The following is a 16,915-nucleotide window of genomic DNA, read 5'->3' on the forward strand; positions in this document are numbered from 1 at the left end:
TCGAATCCCAGTGCCATCACTAATATGGTGACCTTGGGCAAACTACTTAACTTTTTAAGTGTCAGTTTTATCATCAAACAAATGTGACACATAATACCTACTTAGTTGGGTGGTTGGGATGTCAAGAACCTGACACGTGATAGGAGCCCAATATAGATGAGGGCTCACCCCACCTCCCTTCCATCCATCCATCCATCCATCCATCCATCCATCCATCCCTCCATCCACTGACTCATTCACCCAGTTATGAATAGGTGGGTGATAATGCAACAGTTGGCTTACAACAAGGCGTACCTGCTGTCCTTGCTCCCATGCAGCTGACAGTCCATTAGGGGAGGGTGAGGGAAGTGAAAGTCTGGATGGTGGAGACAGGGATTTGAGCTTCTAAAGGTCCTTCAGTAAGAGAAAGGCTCACCACTCCATGCCTGTACTTGCAAGCCTGAGATTAGATAGGAGGTGGTGAGCTTCACCAGGAGTCGGTCCTTTCATTAGTTCAAAAGTGAATGGGGAGGGGGCATTAGAGCCTGCTGTGGGCCCAGCCACCATACATATCATGCACCCTACTCCAGCTCTAGCCGATAGTGGGCAGTTGCTCAGGGCCACTAGCACCACCACTGTCCCCCACCTGCCCCAAATTCCCAGCAAACTGGGAGCAGCTTTTGGAAGCAGTGGTTCCCGATCTTGGTAGTAAAGTGGATTCACCTGGGGAGCTTTAAAAAATAGCAAAGGCCAGGGGTGCCTGGGTGGCTCAGTCGTTAAGCGTCTGCATTTGGTTCAGGGCGTGATCGCACAGTCCTGGGATCGAGCCCCCATCAGGCTCCTCCGCTGGGAGCCTGCTTCTTCCTCTCCCACTCCCCCTGCCTGTGTTCCCTCTCTCGCTGCCTTTCTCTCTGTCAAATAAATAAAAATAAAATCTTTAAAAAAATATATTAAAGACCAGGGACACCTGGGTGGCTCAGTCAGTTAAGAGTCTGCCTTCGCCTTGGGTCATGATCCCAGGGTCCAGGGATCAAATCCCGTATCCGGCTCCCTGTTCAGAGGAGAGCCTGCTTCTCTCTCTGCCTGCCGCTCCCCCTGCTTGTGCTCTCTCTCTCTCTCTGATAAATAAATAAATAAATAAAATCTTAAAAAATATATCAAAGTCCAAAAAAATAACAAAAATACCAAGTCCTGGGTCCACCTCCATATTCTGGGGCACGGTGTGGCCATCAGAGTTTTTGAAAGACCCCAGGTGGTACCACTGTGCTGGGGGCTCCCAAGCATCCAGTCCTGCTTGTCCATCCAACATTCCCACATGGGGGCAGAGACCAGGCTCCAGCACACTCCCTCCCTCTCAACCAGCGTGCACACACACGCGCACGCACGTGTGCTCACACCTTCCCAGAGCAAGGGCGTGGTGGTGGGGGGTGACTCAGAACAAAAGGATGAGTAATTCACCCAGTGCTTCCTCGGCTTTGTTTTGGTTTGGTTGGTTTTTTTCTAACTTCCCTCCTTTACTGGTATCTGGTGGAAGGAAATGGGCTGAGGAATCAGATCCCCAGGGACGGAGGTGCAGCTCTGTCCTTCACCAGCTGGGTGACCTTGAGCTGATGAATCACTCGACCTCCCTGTCTGCCAAATGAGGAAAAGAAAACTCTGGTCGTGAAGTCACTGGGAGAACCGAATGAGATAACACATCAGAAAGTGCCGGGCACAAGATCAGATGGCCAGTGAGCGGGAGCGCCTTTCCTTTCTGTGCCTCCTCCCTGCCCCATCCCCTCCCAGGAAAACAGCAGGCACGCCAGCAATCCCATAGGCTGAGACTCTGCGCCCAGCTGTGTGGCCTTCGGCATGTGACTTAACTTCACTGAGACTCAGTTTTGCTGTATGTGAAAATGGGGTGGTGTTTCCTTATAGGATGAAGTCAGCAACGCATGGGAGTCTGGCATAGAGCAGGTCCGGTGACCAAGAACAAAGACCGTGCTTAGGAACCCTTCATTCCTGTTAGATACTGGGATTATTAGTATCAATGCCCACTTGCCAGGCAAATTCGGGTGATCGGCAGGAGCGATGGACAGACTGTGGATTCCAAACCAGCCCTCCTCCGGTGGGCACCCTTGCTGCCTGGGAGCCCTCTGCCTGTGTTTCCAGACACTGTCCTCAACGCAAGACATGGCATCCAGGGGGCAGCGCTGACGGGCCCAGCAGCCCCAGATCCTTCCCACCCTCCAGGCTTCTTTAACCCCATCTCATGTCTAATGAAGACCTCTTGAGGCCACTCACTCCAAAGCCAGCTGCTCTGAAGACAGAGCATCCATCTCTCCCCAGCCAGGGCTCACGTCATAGGACTGGGAGTCCACTCCTGACTCCTCTCCTCGGCTCCTTACGTCTCATCTGGCAGCTGTTGCTTCCAAACTCACCCAGAGGCTGAGCGCCCCTCAGGGCTCCCGGCCCCTCCAGGGTGCAAACGCGGCCACTTCTCGCCTGGATCACAGGGGTGGCCTTCTGACTCTGTCCTTACTCCTTGTTCTGTGCAGCACCCCCTGTGCTCTTGCGAAGCACGGGTCAACAGTTAACTTACGGAGCACACACCGTGTGTTAGGTGCTAGCCCTTTTGTGTCTTCCTCTGAGCCACCGAGGAAACCCTCTCTCACCTCATCTCCGGCTGTCCCCCAACCTCCCAGGCCTGCTCCCCCTCCATACCAGTGCCCCTAACTTCCTTACCTCCTTCCACCTTTGCTGAAGCAACATCACCCCGGTGAGGAGCCCGCCTTAATCAGCAACTGCCCCCCCCCCCCAGAGCCGCCCCTCCTCTTCGCTGTTCTCCCTGGCGCGGGTCCCCTTCAACAGTCTGTCTGATCTGTTTGTCTTTCCTACAGCACACCCACTGCACCGGAAGCTCAATGAAGGCATGGTTTTGTCCTCTTTGCTCACTTAATTTCCAGTGCCTAGAACCTTCCATAAATACATGCATTGAATGAGTGGAATCTTTGTTCCAAAGCGTTCTGATTGGTTTTACACTTGGCCCCTCAGAACCATGGTCCTAGAGGTGTTTGTGAGTCCTCGGCTCCATGCCATGTGCCAGGGGTGGGACCGGACGGGTGGCATAGGTTCCAACCCCGACCAGGCTCTATCTTCTCACCACCGCCAGCCTGGCCCCTCGAGGTCCCTTGATGGCTGGTGGCTGAGCTGCACCCCACGCTCCCTCACTGCCTCTGCTCAAGTCTCCCCACACTCCTGGGGGCCTGGATGGCCCCTGCTTGGTCCTACGGGACCGCCGGCCCCCATGGGGGGCGCTCCCTGGGGGCGGGGCCAGGTCCAGAGGGCGGCAGTGTCCCCGCAGGGGCGTGGTGCCCAGCCGGCCTGACCCGAGCACGCTGTGTTTGCAGAGGTGGTCGGCGTGGGCTGCGTCCTGGACGGGGTGCGCTACACCAACGGCCAGTCCTTCCAGCCCAACTGCAAGTACAACTGCACCTGCGTGGACGGCGCCGTGGGCTGCACACCCCTGTGCCTGCGCGTGCGCCCCCCGCGCCTCTGGTGCCGTCGTCCCCGGAGGGTGAGCGTCCCCGGCCGCTGCTGTCAGCAGTGGGTGTGCGACCATGACGCCAGGAGGCCGCGCAAGACAGCGCAGCGCCACACTGGCACCCTAGGTGGGTGCGGGGCATGGGGGGATGAGGCGGGGGAGAGGAGGGCAGGGCCCTGACCTCCTGTGATCGGCACTCAGGTGCAATGAGTCCCAGTCCCGAGACTACCACCCACTAGCTGTGTGACCTTGGCCAAGCCCCCTGTCTTCTGGGACCCTATTTCTCCATCTGTCCCAACTGTTCTATGAGGTCCTCCCAACATAAAATGAGGAAGAGATTTATAAAGAGCAAAGTCAGATCCATGGGATTCATTGTTATCCTATTTAAGAGATTAGACTGGGGAGTGGAGGTGTAGGAAGGGTGGGTGTGCAGGCACCTGAGGAGGAGAAGGAGGGAGACAAGGTGTAAGGGCGGGAGAGGAAGTAGTGGCTTCTCTTCACTATGGAGAATAGGTGGACAGGTGAGGCTGCAGGTAAACCGGGCCAGAGGAAGCCCTGGAAAGGGAGGACAGGGACAGGCCCATTTGTTTTACCACTGCTTACTGGATAGCCCAGTGCCAGCCACTAGCAGGTCCCAACTCGATGCTCGTCATATGGATGGATGGGTGGACGGATAGGTGGATGGATGGATGGAGGGATGGAGGGATGGAGGGATGGATGGATGGACAGATAGGTGGATGGATGGATGGATGGATGGATGGATGGATGGATGGATGGATGGGCAGATAGGTGAATGGATGGATGGATGGATGGATGGATGGATGGATGGATGGATACGTGGATGGATGGATGGATGGATGGATGGATGGATGGATGGATGGACAGATAGGTGGGTGATGGATGGATGGATGGATGGATGGGCAGATGGATGGGTGGGTGGATGGATGGGCCACTGAGGATCTGATCTAGGGCAGTGGAAGTAGAGGTGGCAAGGAAGGGACAGATGTGAGAGGCACTGCGTGAGGAGTAAGACTGAGGCCATGGCATCAATCCATTGCATGGACTGAAGGAGAGAGCGGGGTAGACAGCGACTCTCAGAGCTCATTATGACCTGGAGAGAAAATGAGAGGAGCACACTGAAGATGAAGGAGATCTGCACTGTTTGAAACAGCTTGAGTTTGAGGCTGGCAATGCCCAGAGGAGTTCTAAGGGTACTGGAAATTTAAAAAAATATCATAAGCGCGTGAGACTGCTCAGGGAGACTCTGCAGAGCAGGGTTTCTCAGCCTTGGTACAGACAACATCTCGAACCAGAGAAGACTTTGTGGGGAGGGCTGCCCAGTGCGTGGTGGGATGTTTAGCGGCACCTGGCTTCTATCCGCTAGATGCCAGGAGCAGCTGTCCCGCAAGTAGCAACAACCCCAAATACGTCCAGACATTGCCATTTGTACCCTGCGGGACCCAATCATCCGGAGGAGAACCACAACTGTGGTCCTGGAAATACCACCATTTAAGGGAGGGAGAGAAAAAAGCTGAGAAAGACGAATTCAAGAGGTGGGACAGAAACAGAAGAAAGAGGTTTTGCAGAAGCCAAGTAAAGGTGTTTCAGAGAACACACTGGAAAGCTGGGGATGCAAGGGAACCAGCCCAGGCAATGGAGACCCGCCCCCAGGCTGTGTGCCCCCAGTGGCTCTGGCTGGACCAGAGAAGAGGGCAGTCCTGCCCCTCCCCGCTGTTCAGGGGTGCACAGCTTCTCCGGAGGGTCTTGGGGTAGCTCCCAGGGGCTGAGCCATCCTCATGAAGAAGCCATCCCATGTCCATGGAGGAGGTGGCAGGGGAGACTCTGTCCCTAGCAGGCCCACCACAGCCCCCAACTGGCAGAGCCACACAAGGGTCACAGGGGGTGGGGCAGTGGCTGTCTGCCCATTGTATGTGGCCCAGTGACCTCGTTCTGACCCAGTACAAGCAGGGCCCCTGGCCACTCCTGGGTGACCCAGAAACCAAAGCCCTTTTATCCTCCTAGGCAAATCCCTCCCTCCGCCTGTCTCCCTCCTCCGTGCTCACACCCTGGCTCATCCCAGCCCCACTCTCCTCTGTCCTCAGACGCTTCTCCTTGTTTTCTTCCCTCTCTCAAAGCTCCCCTCTCTCACACACAGGCATTCCTGCTTTCATCCAGCTCTGTCCCCTGCACACCTGTGAACTTGGAGGAGTTGGGTATCCAGCACTGCCCCTTCCCCTTCCTCCTTCCTTCTGACCCTATTAGGTGTCTCTTCTTTCCTGCTTTGCTCTTTCCCCCTCTCTGCCCCTCCCACATTCTTTTATTCCTTTCCTTCCCCCCTCCCATTCTCCCCCCCAAACCACGCTCTCTCCCCTTCTTTCCCCCTCCCTCCCCCTCTCCTCTGCCCTACCATCTGGCTCTCCTCATCTCCCCCTCTGTCTGTCCCTTTCTCTGCTTCCCGGGAGTGCCCGCCTGCCTGTGTGCACGCCTGCCTGTGTGCGCGTGGCGTGTATGTGTGTCAGGGCTGGGCTGGCGTCCTCTTCACGCCCTCCTCTTGTGTATCCTGCGCCATCTTTCTGTGGGATCTCTCCTGGGTCTTCCTGGCTTTTTACCTGCCTCTGCCTCTGGCTCCACCCATGTTTCCATCACTCAGAGAACACTGGAGGGCTTACCGCATTCAAGATGCTGGGACGCGGACGTTAACAGAGCCATCCAAGACTTGGTGTTTAGTTGAGAGTCAAGAAACCACACAAGCTCACGGTTACTGAGCCAGGGATGGCTTCTGGCTTTCATATGTGTGAACCCATCTTTTCAGTCCACAGCCCTGGAAAGGAGAGGCTATTGTTAACTCCCCCTTGCAGGTGGGGAGACTGAGGCATGGAGGCGGGGGCTATCAGAAGTTGCCCAGCTACTAAGCGGTTGTGCTCAGAGTTGAACCAAGCAATGTGGCTCTGAAGTCTGTGTGTGTCCTTACCCACTATGCCCTCGGTGTCACCCAGATTAGATACCAGAGACTAGGTCATAGACACTCCCTCTGATTTTCTCCAAAGAAACTTGACCTCAGCTCAGCTTCCCACGAATCCTTGCTTGCTGTCCCCTGCCCCTACTCCGATGATCTCTGTGCCAGGGCAGGGATAATATCTTTCATTCTTCAAATCCCAGCACCTTGCAGATGCCTGATACATACTCAATAAATGGATCCTGTCATGGTCACACCAGCTGTGGAAGGCAGATATTTTGTTCCAGTGAGGACACTGAGGCTCAGAGGGAATTATCTGGAACCATACAGCTTATAGGTGGTCGAGTAGGATTTGCACTCTGGTCCCCCTGTCTGTAAAGATGGTCTTTCCTTCAGAGAAGTATAGGAACTCAGGACAGGTCCTCCTCTCCCTGGGGACTCATGCTGGTAAGAAGCCGACTTGCCCGTTTTGGGGTAGAGGGGAGACAGTCTGCCCTCCTCCCCTTGGAGCTTTAGGGTCCCTGCCTCTGTGCTGATGGTGAGGGAAAGTGGCTGACAGCGGCTGGAAACTCACGGGGGTTTGGTCCCTGTCCTCAACGGCTACAGGTGAGGCCGAGCCCTGGCACAGGAACTGCCTTGTCTACACTAGCCCCTGGAGCCCCTGCTCCACCACCTGTGGCCTGGGGGTCTCTACTCGCATCTCCAACGTCAACAGCCACTGCTGGCCCGAGCAAGAGAGCCGTCTCTGCAACCTGCGGCCCTGTGACGTGGACATCCATCCGCACATCAAGGTCAGGCCACCTTCCGGGGAGGGGGGAGGGGGGGTAGGCGTGTTGGACTTACAGACAGACAGACAAGCCTGCTTCAAGCCTGGCCCCTGAACCCCCTCGTGGGGGCCATTTGTGAAATGGGAAGAAGGGGTCTCCTGTGGTGATGCTGAGGGACCCTCGCTGACCACAGCTCCCCTTCTGCTTCTGTCCCAGCCCTCAGCCACCAGCACGGGCATGACAGTCGCCACGCAGGGAAGCTGGGGAGCTCAAAACAGGGCTCAGGACAGCGGGGGTCAAGTGCCCGTTTACTGCTCGCCGCACATGACGGCGGCTGCTGTCCACACCCCAGGCCCCTCATCGGTAAAACACGGGGTTGGCCTCGGACATCTCCAGCTTGGACAGTCTAGGATCATTAAAACAAAGGATCCAGGATAGAGGAGGTCATGGCAGTTAGACATGGGTCTGACTTGTGTCTCTCAAGGCCTCCCTGCTTCTGTCTTCGGACTGGTCTTCTGCCTTGCGCAGAAAAGAAAAAAGAAAAGAAAAGAGAAACTCATCACTCACTCCATTTTTGGAGCAGATGATTTCTTGGGGTTGCCGAGGAGAGGGGTGCCCGGTGAACAAGGCAGCTCAGCTTCCCACGAGCCCTCGCCTGCTGTCCCCTGCCCCTACTTCGATGATCTCTGCGCCAGCCGGCTGGATCCTGCCACCTCGTCCTTCTCCTTCTTCCCTTCTCTCTCCTTCACCCTCTCTGATCCATGGCCTCGGCCATGCCGGCCTTCGTATTCTTGGTGCTCGGCGCGCAGTAGGTACTCAGCGGATGTGGCTTCGCTGAGAGCATGGATGGAAAAGCTACCAGCAGCAGGAGAAACAGGAGCAAAGGTCCTAAGCTGGGTGAATGGCCGGGACACTCGAGGTAGAAGGGGGTCTACCCCAAAGCCACCTTAAGTCCTTGCTGTTGGCTCATGCTTCCCACCCAACTTTGGCTTTGTAATTATGAACCTCGGAGGGCTCCTCGAACTGTGTAAGCCTCAGGCCCCACGGAGCCTGGCTCTGCTCTACCCCCAGTTCCGGGAGGTGCCGTACATAGTAGAGCCACTCCTGCAATGCGCTTAGTGAGTGCCTACTGTGTACCAGACACAGACTTGGACTGTAGGGTCCCAGAAAGGGCCCTGTTCTTGACTGGCCCACAACCCAGTGGAGAGACAGAGTGAGTTCTAGGGAACACACTCTGGTCGAACAGGGTATGTGAGGAGGGTGTGTGTGAGAGGCTGAGGGGGCAGATGGAGGAGGAACAGGTTAGGGGAAAGGGCATCCCCCAATCATGGAGCCCCGTGACGGCTCTGCTACTCACGAGCTGGGACGCTGGGTGAACTGAAGAAGTGACACGGGCATTCTGTGTTGGTAAAACTGTGACGGAGTCCTGGGCATTGGCGAGGCAGAAAGGTAGGCAAGGTAGGCAAGAGGACATTGCGGGGTGTAAAGAACCACCGGTGAGGTCCGCAGCTAGTCCTGCGTCATGTGGCTGGGTCTCGCTGTGCTTGGGGAGGGTCTTCCCAGCTTGAAGAGGCCGCCAACAGGAAGGACAGGTGGGGCGGTCCCTCACGGTGAGTGCGGAGGGAGAACTGAGAGCTTGGAGGGAGGAACGTGGCTGTTCGTCCTCTGAGCACCCCAACCGAAGCCTCCTTTTCCTGCAGGAAGGGAAGAAGTGTTTGGCCGTGTACCAGCCAGAGGCACCCATGAACTTCACTCTCGCGGGCTGCATCAGCACGCGCTCCTATCGGCCGAAGTACTGCGGGGTCTGCACGGACAGCAGGTGCTGCAACCCCTACAAGTCCAAGACCATCGACGTCTCCTTCCAGTGTCCCGATGGGCCTGGCTTCTCCCGCCAGGTCCTATGGATTAATGCTTGCTTCTGCAACCTGAGTTGTAGGAACCCCAATGATATCTTCGCTGACTTAGAATCCTACCCTGACTTCTCAGAAATTGCCAATTAGGCAGGCACAAAACACGGGGCTTGGGGCCTGGTCCCATGTTTGCAAAGCAGCCAGCCCTCTGAGGCCCACAGTTGAGCCTTCTTTGTCCACCTCCCACTGACTTCTAACTATCCTGATCCAGAACCTTGGCCCCCCCTCCTGTCTCCAACCACCCGAATGACCCACTAGGGTGCTGCTCGGGCTCAGACGATGAGTCCCTCTCCTTGGCAGCATGCTGCCTACACTCCAGAGAAAGTGCCCTTCTCCACCGATTCTGGACCAAACCCAAGCTTGTCCAAGTCACCAGAAGTCTTGCTTGATCTTGCCGGAGTCCTGAGGAGCAGAGTCAGCGAGGCATCATTCAGAAGGACAGATGGGATTTAGGGCACTGGAACAGTCTATCATCTGGGCCCTGCCAAGGGGCACGCTAATAGACAGTTCTGACCGTAGCACACCCAAGTTTCTCTGATTCCAAAGATTTGGACACCCTAAGGTCACCAAATATTTGCCAAGTGAGGTGAATGGTTTTGATCTTTAATGGAAAATTGTGTTCGTTAACCCAGGCTTTGTGGAGGTTAAGTCCCTCTTCATCCCTGCCCTGTAAAGGGTACAAATTGGGTCCATTTCGGTCAGAAATGCAATTTGATAACTTTCATTCTTATTCATGGGCAAAGGCTCCAGTCAATACTGCAGGGTCAGAGCAGGGTCAGCCAGTTTTCAGAAGAAGTGACGGACCCTGGCTTGAACGTGGTGCTGACCCACAGGACACAGGGCAGCTGGCCAGGTCCACTGCGCGTCCAGACCCCGTCCCTGCTTGGGGGCTCATGGGAGTTGGAGGAGCCCCTGTGATGACCCCTGTGACCCCTGAGAGTGGCATCCTGGAACATTCTTCTGCTCTTGCGGAGCCCTGGGAGACCCAGCTGACGTCCGGGCCAGACCCACTTGAAATAACTGGCACGGTTCCAGTCTGTATGTGGGTCAAACCAAGAAGTGAATCTACTTGGCATCAGCCTGGGGCAGCAGGGCCGGGTCACATCCTGGGCGCAGGATACCTCTCTTTCTGCCATAGTAACCCCTTCCAGAGACTTCGGGTCTGTTGACCCAAACAACCCAGTTCTGGTGTGAAGACAGAGGCTTACCAGTTGTTCAGAAACAGAAATACATTTTACAGGGATTAAAAGCCAAAAAGGGGGTGGGAGCTTAAAAAGAACGAGGCTATTATTTATCTTATTAGTAGAATATAAATATTTACTGTCACAGTTCTTTCATTTAGTACCTTTTGTGTACCAGACCTAGTTCTCAGGGCTATATCCACATTAGCTTGTGCAGAAGCTTTGTAATCATGCGGAAAAGTCCCATTATCATTTCCGTTCTTACAAATGTGAAATGGAAGGTCAGAGAGGTATGGAGCCTTGACCAAGGTCACCCAGCTGGTGAGTGGAGGGCCGGGAATTCTAACCCAAGTCCGGCTGACTTTCTAACCCACATTGTTGCCCCTACGCTTAGAGCTTCCAAAGGTGTCGAGCAGGAAAATATGTCGGCATCACTGACTTCACGCTCTCATTTTTCACTCTTTCTACTGTGTCTCTGGCTCCTTTCCCAAGAGAAGAGTATCTGACTTTCAGATAATGTAGGTGCCTGAGCAACCAAAAATGTATGGGCTAGACAAAAACCCACGATCCCCTACCGATCCCCCCCCCCCCGAATCAGAAGCAGCTCTCATCGTGCATTTAAAAGATGATTCTGTGTACCCAATGCTGAGGATGAGGGAATTCTGGGTGGTGTGCAGAGGGATTCTGGGGGAGGACAAAAGGACTGGGAAGGTGCCCTCCTGAATGTGACCTCCCACGAGCTTGGCCCAGTCCGAGCCATACAGTGGGGCTTATCATGTATTTGATGAATAAAAGAAACTATGTATGTTTCCCTACTTTTACTCAGAGGCTCTCTTCTTCCAAAGGTACGTGCCAATCTAATTTTCATCAGCCAAATCTTATTTTAAGTGCCATAGGGAAAGAGACATTTAATATTTAAAGAAATGTATATTTTTATTGAAAAAAAGTAATTCTTGTGCAAAGAGCATTCACCCTACGAATAGGTTCTCCTGTAAGCCCATGTGTGGATCTATGTTGGATTTTCTCGGAGTGAAATCTATAAATTATGAGGACCGGATGACAGCTAACCACATTTGAAATTCAGCAGAAACCCAAGAGCTATGTTCTTAATGCGTCTGCATCCCAATTTGGGAAAATGAGCAAAGCTTCCAAGATCCTAGGAAGACAGGTTGGAGGAATCTGGGATTACCCTGGGACTGAGTGGGCCAGAGTGGCCCCAGTTGGTATTTGTTTTGAGAAAGGAACCTGTCCTATGCAGGGAAAGCCTCCGCTCCATGTTTTAAAGTCACGGGGAAGGAGGTTTGGGACCAAAGTAAGGAAGATCTTTCTAGCAACCACAATCACTCTGCCTTGGTGCTACCTACTTTCATAACAGTTAGGAATAATAATCACAATGCAAAAATGTCCCTTTATTGAAAGCTTACGAGGTGCCACCCCCTTTGCTAGCTTTTAAATTATCTTACTAATGATCTCGACAATTGTGAGTAAGCCTCTTGTCCCTGTTTTATACATGAAAAGTTTGAGACTCAAAGAGGCTGAGAAGTCAGCCAAAACAAGTAGGAGCCCAAATCCCTGCTTAGTCAACCGGGCCTTGCTCTGGGGGGCCTCCAGGCGGAGCCTGATGACCCCCGGCAGAGTGTGTCATTGGCAGGGTATCCAGGAGATGAGATAGATGGTCTCTCCGGCCCTTTGTGACGCCACGTTCCGGGCCGAGGGGAGGATACGCTAAGAATTTGTTAACCTTTGAAGAAATTCACATTAGTGCTTAGAGGGAATTTCTCAGGCGTGCTTAGGTGATGAGAGAGAGGAAACCTACATTCACCAAACCACTGGTTCTTGCTAAACCTCTATCCTCGGCACTTGGGGAGCACCCCTGAGTGCCAGGCCGGGGCTAGGTGCTTCACTGCATACCTTATTTAATCCTCATAGCAAACCTATGAGATATGGCATTATAATCATTTCTCCGTTTTAGAGATAAGACACTGGGGCTCCTAGAGGTTGTTATTTGTTCAGTGTCTTACCAGCTAGTGAACTGCGGACCAGGATTGCAACCCAGAGTCGGTCTCACACCCGAGCCGTCTTTCCTGACACTCAGCCCAGTTAGCCTGCCCCCCAATTCAAATGCTACAAGAGAGGCTTTACTGACAGCTGGACAGTAATTGCAATGTTAATTTCAAAGTGATTCAGAGAGTAAAGAAAGTAGAGTCGAATGATATGAACCATCTGATAGAATCTCATTAACATTGTACTGTGTTAGAGATAATGGGGAAGCAATGTAGCCCCTGACTATTATATTGAATTAGGTCACTGCTTTTTTAAAGACTTATCTTGACCCGAAGTAACTGCCGTAAGCCTGCACAGCTGGGACTCATGAACGGTCAGAATGGTCACCTGTGTATTTCTGCACATACACGTGTGTGTGTGTGTGTGCGCGCGTGCGTGTCTCTATATCTATTTTCAGACTGTGACTTCATATTTAAGTATCCTTTCGCCATTTTTGCAAGTGACTAAAAAATACAAGAGAAGGAATGTCTTGGAATTTCCCAATAGAGGACAAGCAGCACTTGGGCAATCTGTCACGTTTTACAACATTCCTCATTTTTCTCATGATTTGTGTAGCATAGCATGTGTTTGTTCAATGTGAAGGATTTTCATTGCTCAAATTCCCCGTTTATGCTTTTCTTCTTAAAGCAATAAATCATCAGCAAAATCACTTCCTGGATTTGGTGGATTTTCTTGTACGTTCAGTTACGATGCGCAACGACAGAGTGTAGCGTACGTTCAGTAAATGTGCAGATGGTGCAAAGTAGGTCCCAGATATTTTATGTATGGTAATAAAAATAGTACAAGTTTGGAGATGGGCTCAGAAGGATGAGTTCTGGAATTCACAAAAGATCGGCACTACAAATGGGTCCAGGCTGGAAGACACCTCCCGTAAATATAAAAAGGAAACTTAAGCATTCATGCGTTTGTTCGTTCATTCACTGACTCATTTATTCCATGCCTTTCTGCATCTCCAACTAGGCTGGGGGTGCCTTGAGGTCAGGGACTCTGACTGCATCCTCTGGGACTAGCACGGTGCGTGGCGCGTGTCAGGGACTGGGTAAGCAGGGGTTGGACGCATGGAGAGATGGATAGGGTGGGTATTCATTGCCAGCTGCCTTAGGAACCGGTGGGAGTAGAGAGAACTGTAAGGGAGGTTGCGGGATTATATGGAAACGGCTCTGACTTTGGGAGTCAAGTGGATCTTTTTATACTTTATTCCTTACTGGGATTCCTCCCTGAACCCACCTGAGCCTCGGTTTCCTCAGCTGTGAAATGCAGAAAGTGAAAGCACCTGCCTCGTGGTGGTGACGACGTGATGAGATAAATGCAAACAGCGTGGACAGTTTGAGAACACAGCTTGGCGCACCGTAAGCGCTTCACTAAACCAGCTATTATTGGCCGATTTTCCTTGTCCTCGTGAATAGGGGATAATCAGCAAAACTAGAGTAAAAATTGGATTCAGTGCATGTGTCTGTGTATTTTATTTTTTTGGATCGTTATTTCACAGAAGCAAATATAAAGAAAAAGTGTCACCAATGTTCAGTGGAGTGCTTTATTTACTTTAGTCAAATGCTCCTTGATCCCTTAACTTTTTTATTTGATGTCTTCATTAGATGCTATGATTTGATTAAACACCCTGCTCCTTTAAGGCAGGAAAGGTGCCATACTTGTCTGTCTCCCAAACCCAGCGCTGCGCACGACATGTGTTCTGCTGTGTGAACAGATGTGCATACATGGCTGAGTACATGGGGTGAAAGACATGTTTGATGCCTTCTGGTCAAATCCCCCTCCTCCACTACCTCCAAAACACTTTATGCTATTATAATAAAGGTGGGGGAGAATCAATTCCGATACAAGGATAATTGCCGCATGAATTATTTCCAAGAACACTTCTATTCTGCAGCATACCTTTCTCGAAATTGGACGTTAGATCATGGAGTCCTATAAATGCCCCAGATTAAGGTAAATGTGCAGATTTGGGGAGAAATTCTTGATGGTTTATCAGGTGGGTGAAGTTTTGGGAACATGGGATTTGGGGGAAATGGCCAGAGCATTTTATTGTGAAGGTAAAAAAGCATATGGCAGAGATGCCAGTGTTCTCGATCCCCTCCCTGATGAAATGAAAATGCTAAAGCATCCTACACATCAAGAAATTCAAGTTTCAGCAAATCTGGGTTCTTTCCCAACATAGAACTGAGCAAAAATGACTTCTAAGGAGATGGAAAGCTGGCATCGTACCCACATATGTTTTCATATATTACATTCTATAAGTTTCCAGATTTCCATGCTAAACCGGACTGCTCTTGTCTTTCACACAATACTAACAAAGTGGATTTCTCAGTCCATCCCATATAAAGGGAAAGGAAGCTGCTTAAAGCAGGCTTATTGATAGCAGTGAGAAAATGTCAGCCTGCCAGCAGAGGAGACAGGGAGAATTAAGAACCAGGTAGAAGATACGGTAAGACACAGGTCACCCGAGCCTGGGTGGGACTATTTAACAGAGAGACAAACATCTCCACAAGCAATAAGAGCCTTCAGGGCATCTGTAGTTTCAGCCCGGGGAGCTAACTGAGGTTCTGCAATCCCAAGACATCAGTAGGTGGTTGTGTTTGTCATGCGCTCAGTGACTGTTTTACAAGGCAGAGAGGGACGTGGTCTATTTTAGAAATGACTGGACAAACCATTTAATCTCCCTGAGCCTTGGCTTTCTTATCTGTGAAACAAGGATAACTCATCCTCACAGATAAAGAATAAAAAGAAAAAAAAATAATACAGAAAAATAATACTTGCTAAATATTACTCTTATTAGAGGAAGTGTTTATCTATTTAACAAAAACCTCCTGTTATGTGCTGGGCATCTCTGCTGGCCCTGGAGATACAAAAGAAATGCTGGTATTGGAGAAAAGGATGCCTAAGGTAATCCATATTACAAATACCACACGGACTACTGGGTTACTGGGTCCTGCTCTGCAGGGCCCCCTAGTCACGTGGCAGGTGCTTCCTGCAGAGGGCAGGGCATTAAGAAAACACTTCCCAGAGCAGGGGTGAGGAAGGCTCTGTCTTCCAACAGTGAGTTTGGCTGTCAATGAATTTAACCATGCAGAGCACACGACAATTCACCTGTTACTACATCAATTGCTTAGAACCCCAATGCATTTATGTGGGGGGGGGGTGAATCCAGTCATAGTTGATTGGCCAGCAAGTGGACACCTAAGTCAAGCTGAATCAATGATTTTCTTTCCCTGAGGAGACACAACAACCTGATTGGTTCCATGTCCAAGAACCTGAAGGTGATAGCCTTTGGGTTAGGACTAGCGTTTTATGCTTTGGAGATACAAAGAAATCTGAACTTGGGAAAACAGAGAACAAGGCTGATGTGCTGCTCTCCAGGTCCCCTCCCTCATCTGGTCTCCAACCTCACATGTCCAGGTTTTGCCTTCTGCCCTTGGATTCCACGTGGGACACAACCGAAGGATTTCCATGCAGCCTAAGTAGCCCAAGACAAGTATGTAACCAGATGGAGTGGGGCTACATCAAGGGACCAATCCAATGACAAACAGTGAGGTTGTGTCTGAGAAGGGACAATGAAGAAGGTGGCAGGTGAAGGGCCCCCACTGTCCCTTCAGATTCCACACATGGCTCATCTCAGTGCACACTTGCTCTCCTGGCTACTACTGAAACCCAAGGGTTAGGGCACAGAAACCAAAACAAGCAGCTAGAACAGAAATAGATTCCCAGCTGGCAAAAATCCTCTGAGTACACGCTCTCACAGCATCCAGTGCAGGCAAACACCTGTAAGTTCCTTCCCTCGGTGGAAGCCTGAGCCCTGAGCCACTGAGCGTGGCAGGTCCAGCCGCCGCTGCGCCACAGCCCGACTCCCACAGCTGGCATAGGCACCCCCTGCTACGGTGCTTGCTTCCCAGGTCTTCCATCCCCCACCCTTTCTCTGTTCTGACTCTGCACAGCACCCAACACAGAAAAGGTGCTTACTATTGAGTGTGGGAAAAGCTCCTACTCCTGTGTCTAAAGTCAGTCTCCCCAACCTGGGGTCCTCCAACCAGCGGTCAGTATTTAGAATTCAGGGGGCGTGGACTGGGATGACAGTAAACTGCGTCTTTGGGTTGACTGGTCTCTAATTGCTGTTCAGCATACCCTGTGTAAGCGGAGGCAGCACACCCCAATATCACCAGCTGAAATCACATTGTGGCGGCTATCTCCACATCTTCCGCTTATCACTACCTTGAAATTATGCTGAGATCGGCCTCGATGCTACTATTTAACTTAGTAGACGCACAAGCTATTAGTTGTGACATGGGGATAATCACATGTCACTCTTAAGTAGTTTCTTTTGTGATCATATCTATTTTTCCACATATAAAACTTCCTGCCTCACTGCTTGCTGCGCCCAGCGCTCGTTGTCACCTGCCCCGGACTACACTATGAGCTCCTTACAAGGGCACACATCTTCCCTCCTCCACACAGGAGTCCACACGGGCCCCGTGGCTAGGAATGCCTTCTTACCTAACTCCTCCTTGCCACTCCAAATCTATTTC

At 51.8% G+C, this 16,915-nt stretch overlaps 1 protein-coding gene across 3 annotated transcripts in view; it reads left to right on the top strand.

The window, feature by feature from the left end:
• The window catches only part of CCN4 (cellular communication network factor 4), a 37,799-nt gene extending 24,769 nt beyond the window's left edge, over nucleotides 1-13,030 (top strand). Inside the window, exons 3-5 of one of the 3 annotated variants that reach the window (XM_057307954.1) lie at nucleotides 3,369-3,535; nucleotides 7,065-7,249; nucleotides 8,926-13,030. In XM_057307954.1, coding sequence (XP_057163937.1) covers nucleotides 3,369-3,535; nucleotides 7,065-7,249; nucleotides 8,926-9,225 — 652 coding nt within the window. In that variant the 3' untranslated portion in view covers nucleotides 9,226-13,030. Of the gene's footprint in view, nucleotides 1-3,368; nucleotides 3,630-7,064; nucleotides 7,250-8,925 lie in introns of all 3 variants that reach the window. The other 2 variants (XM_026495379.4, XM_057307955.1) reach the window with 2 other exon arrangements.
• Nucleotides 13,031-16,915: the final 3,885 nt, after the last annotated feature.

Source organism: Ursus arctos, unplaced genomic scaffold (assembly GCF_023065955.2).
Source record: "Ursus arctos isolate Adak ecotype North America unplaced genomic scaffold, UrsArc2.0 scaffold_6, whole genome shotgun sequence".
NCBI lineage: Eukaryota > Metazoa > Chordata > Mammalia > Carnivora > Ursidae > Ursus > Ursus arctos.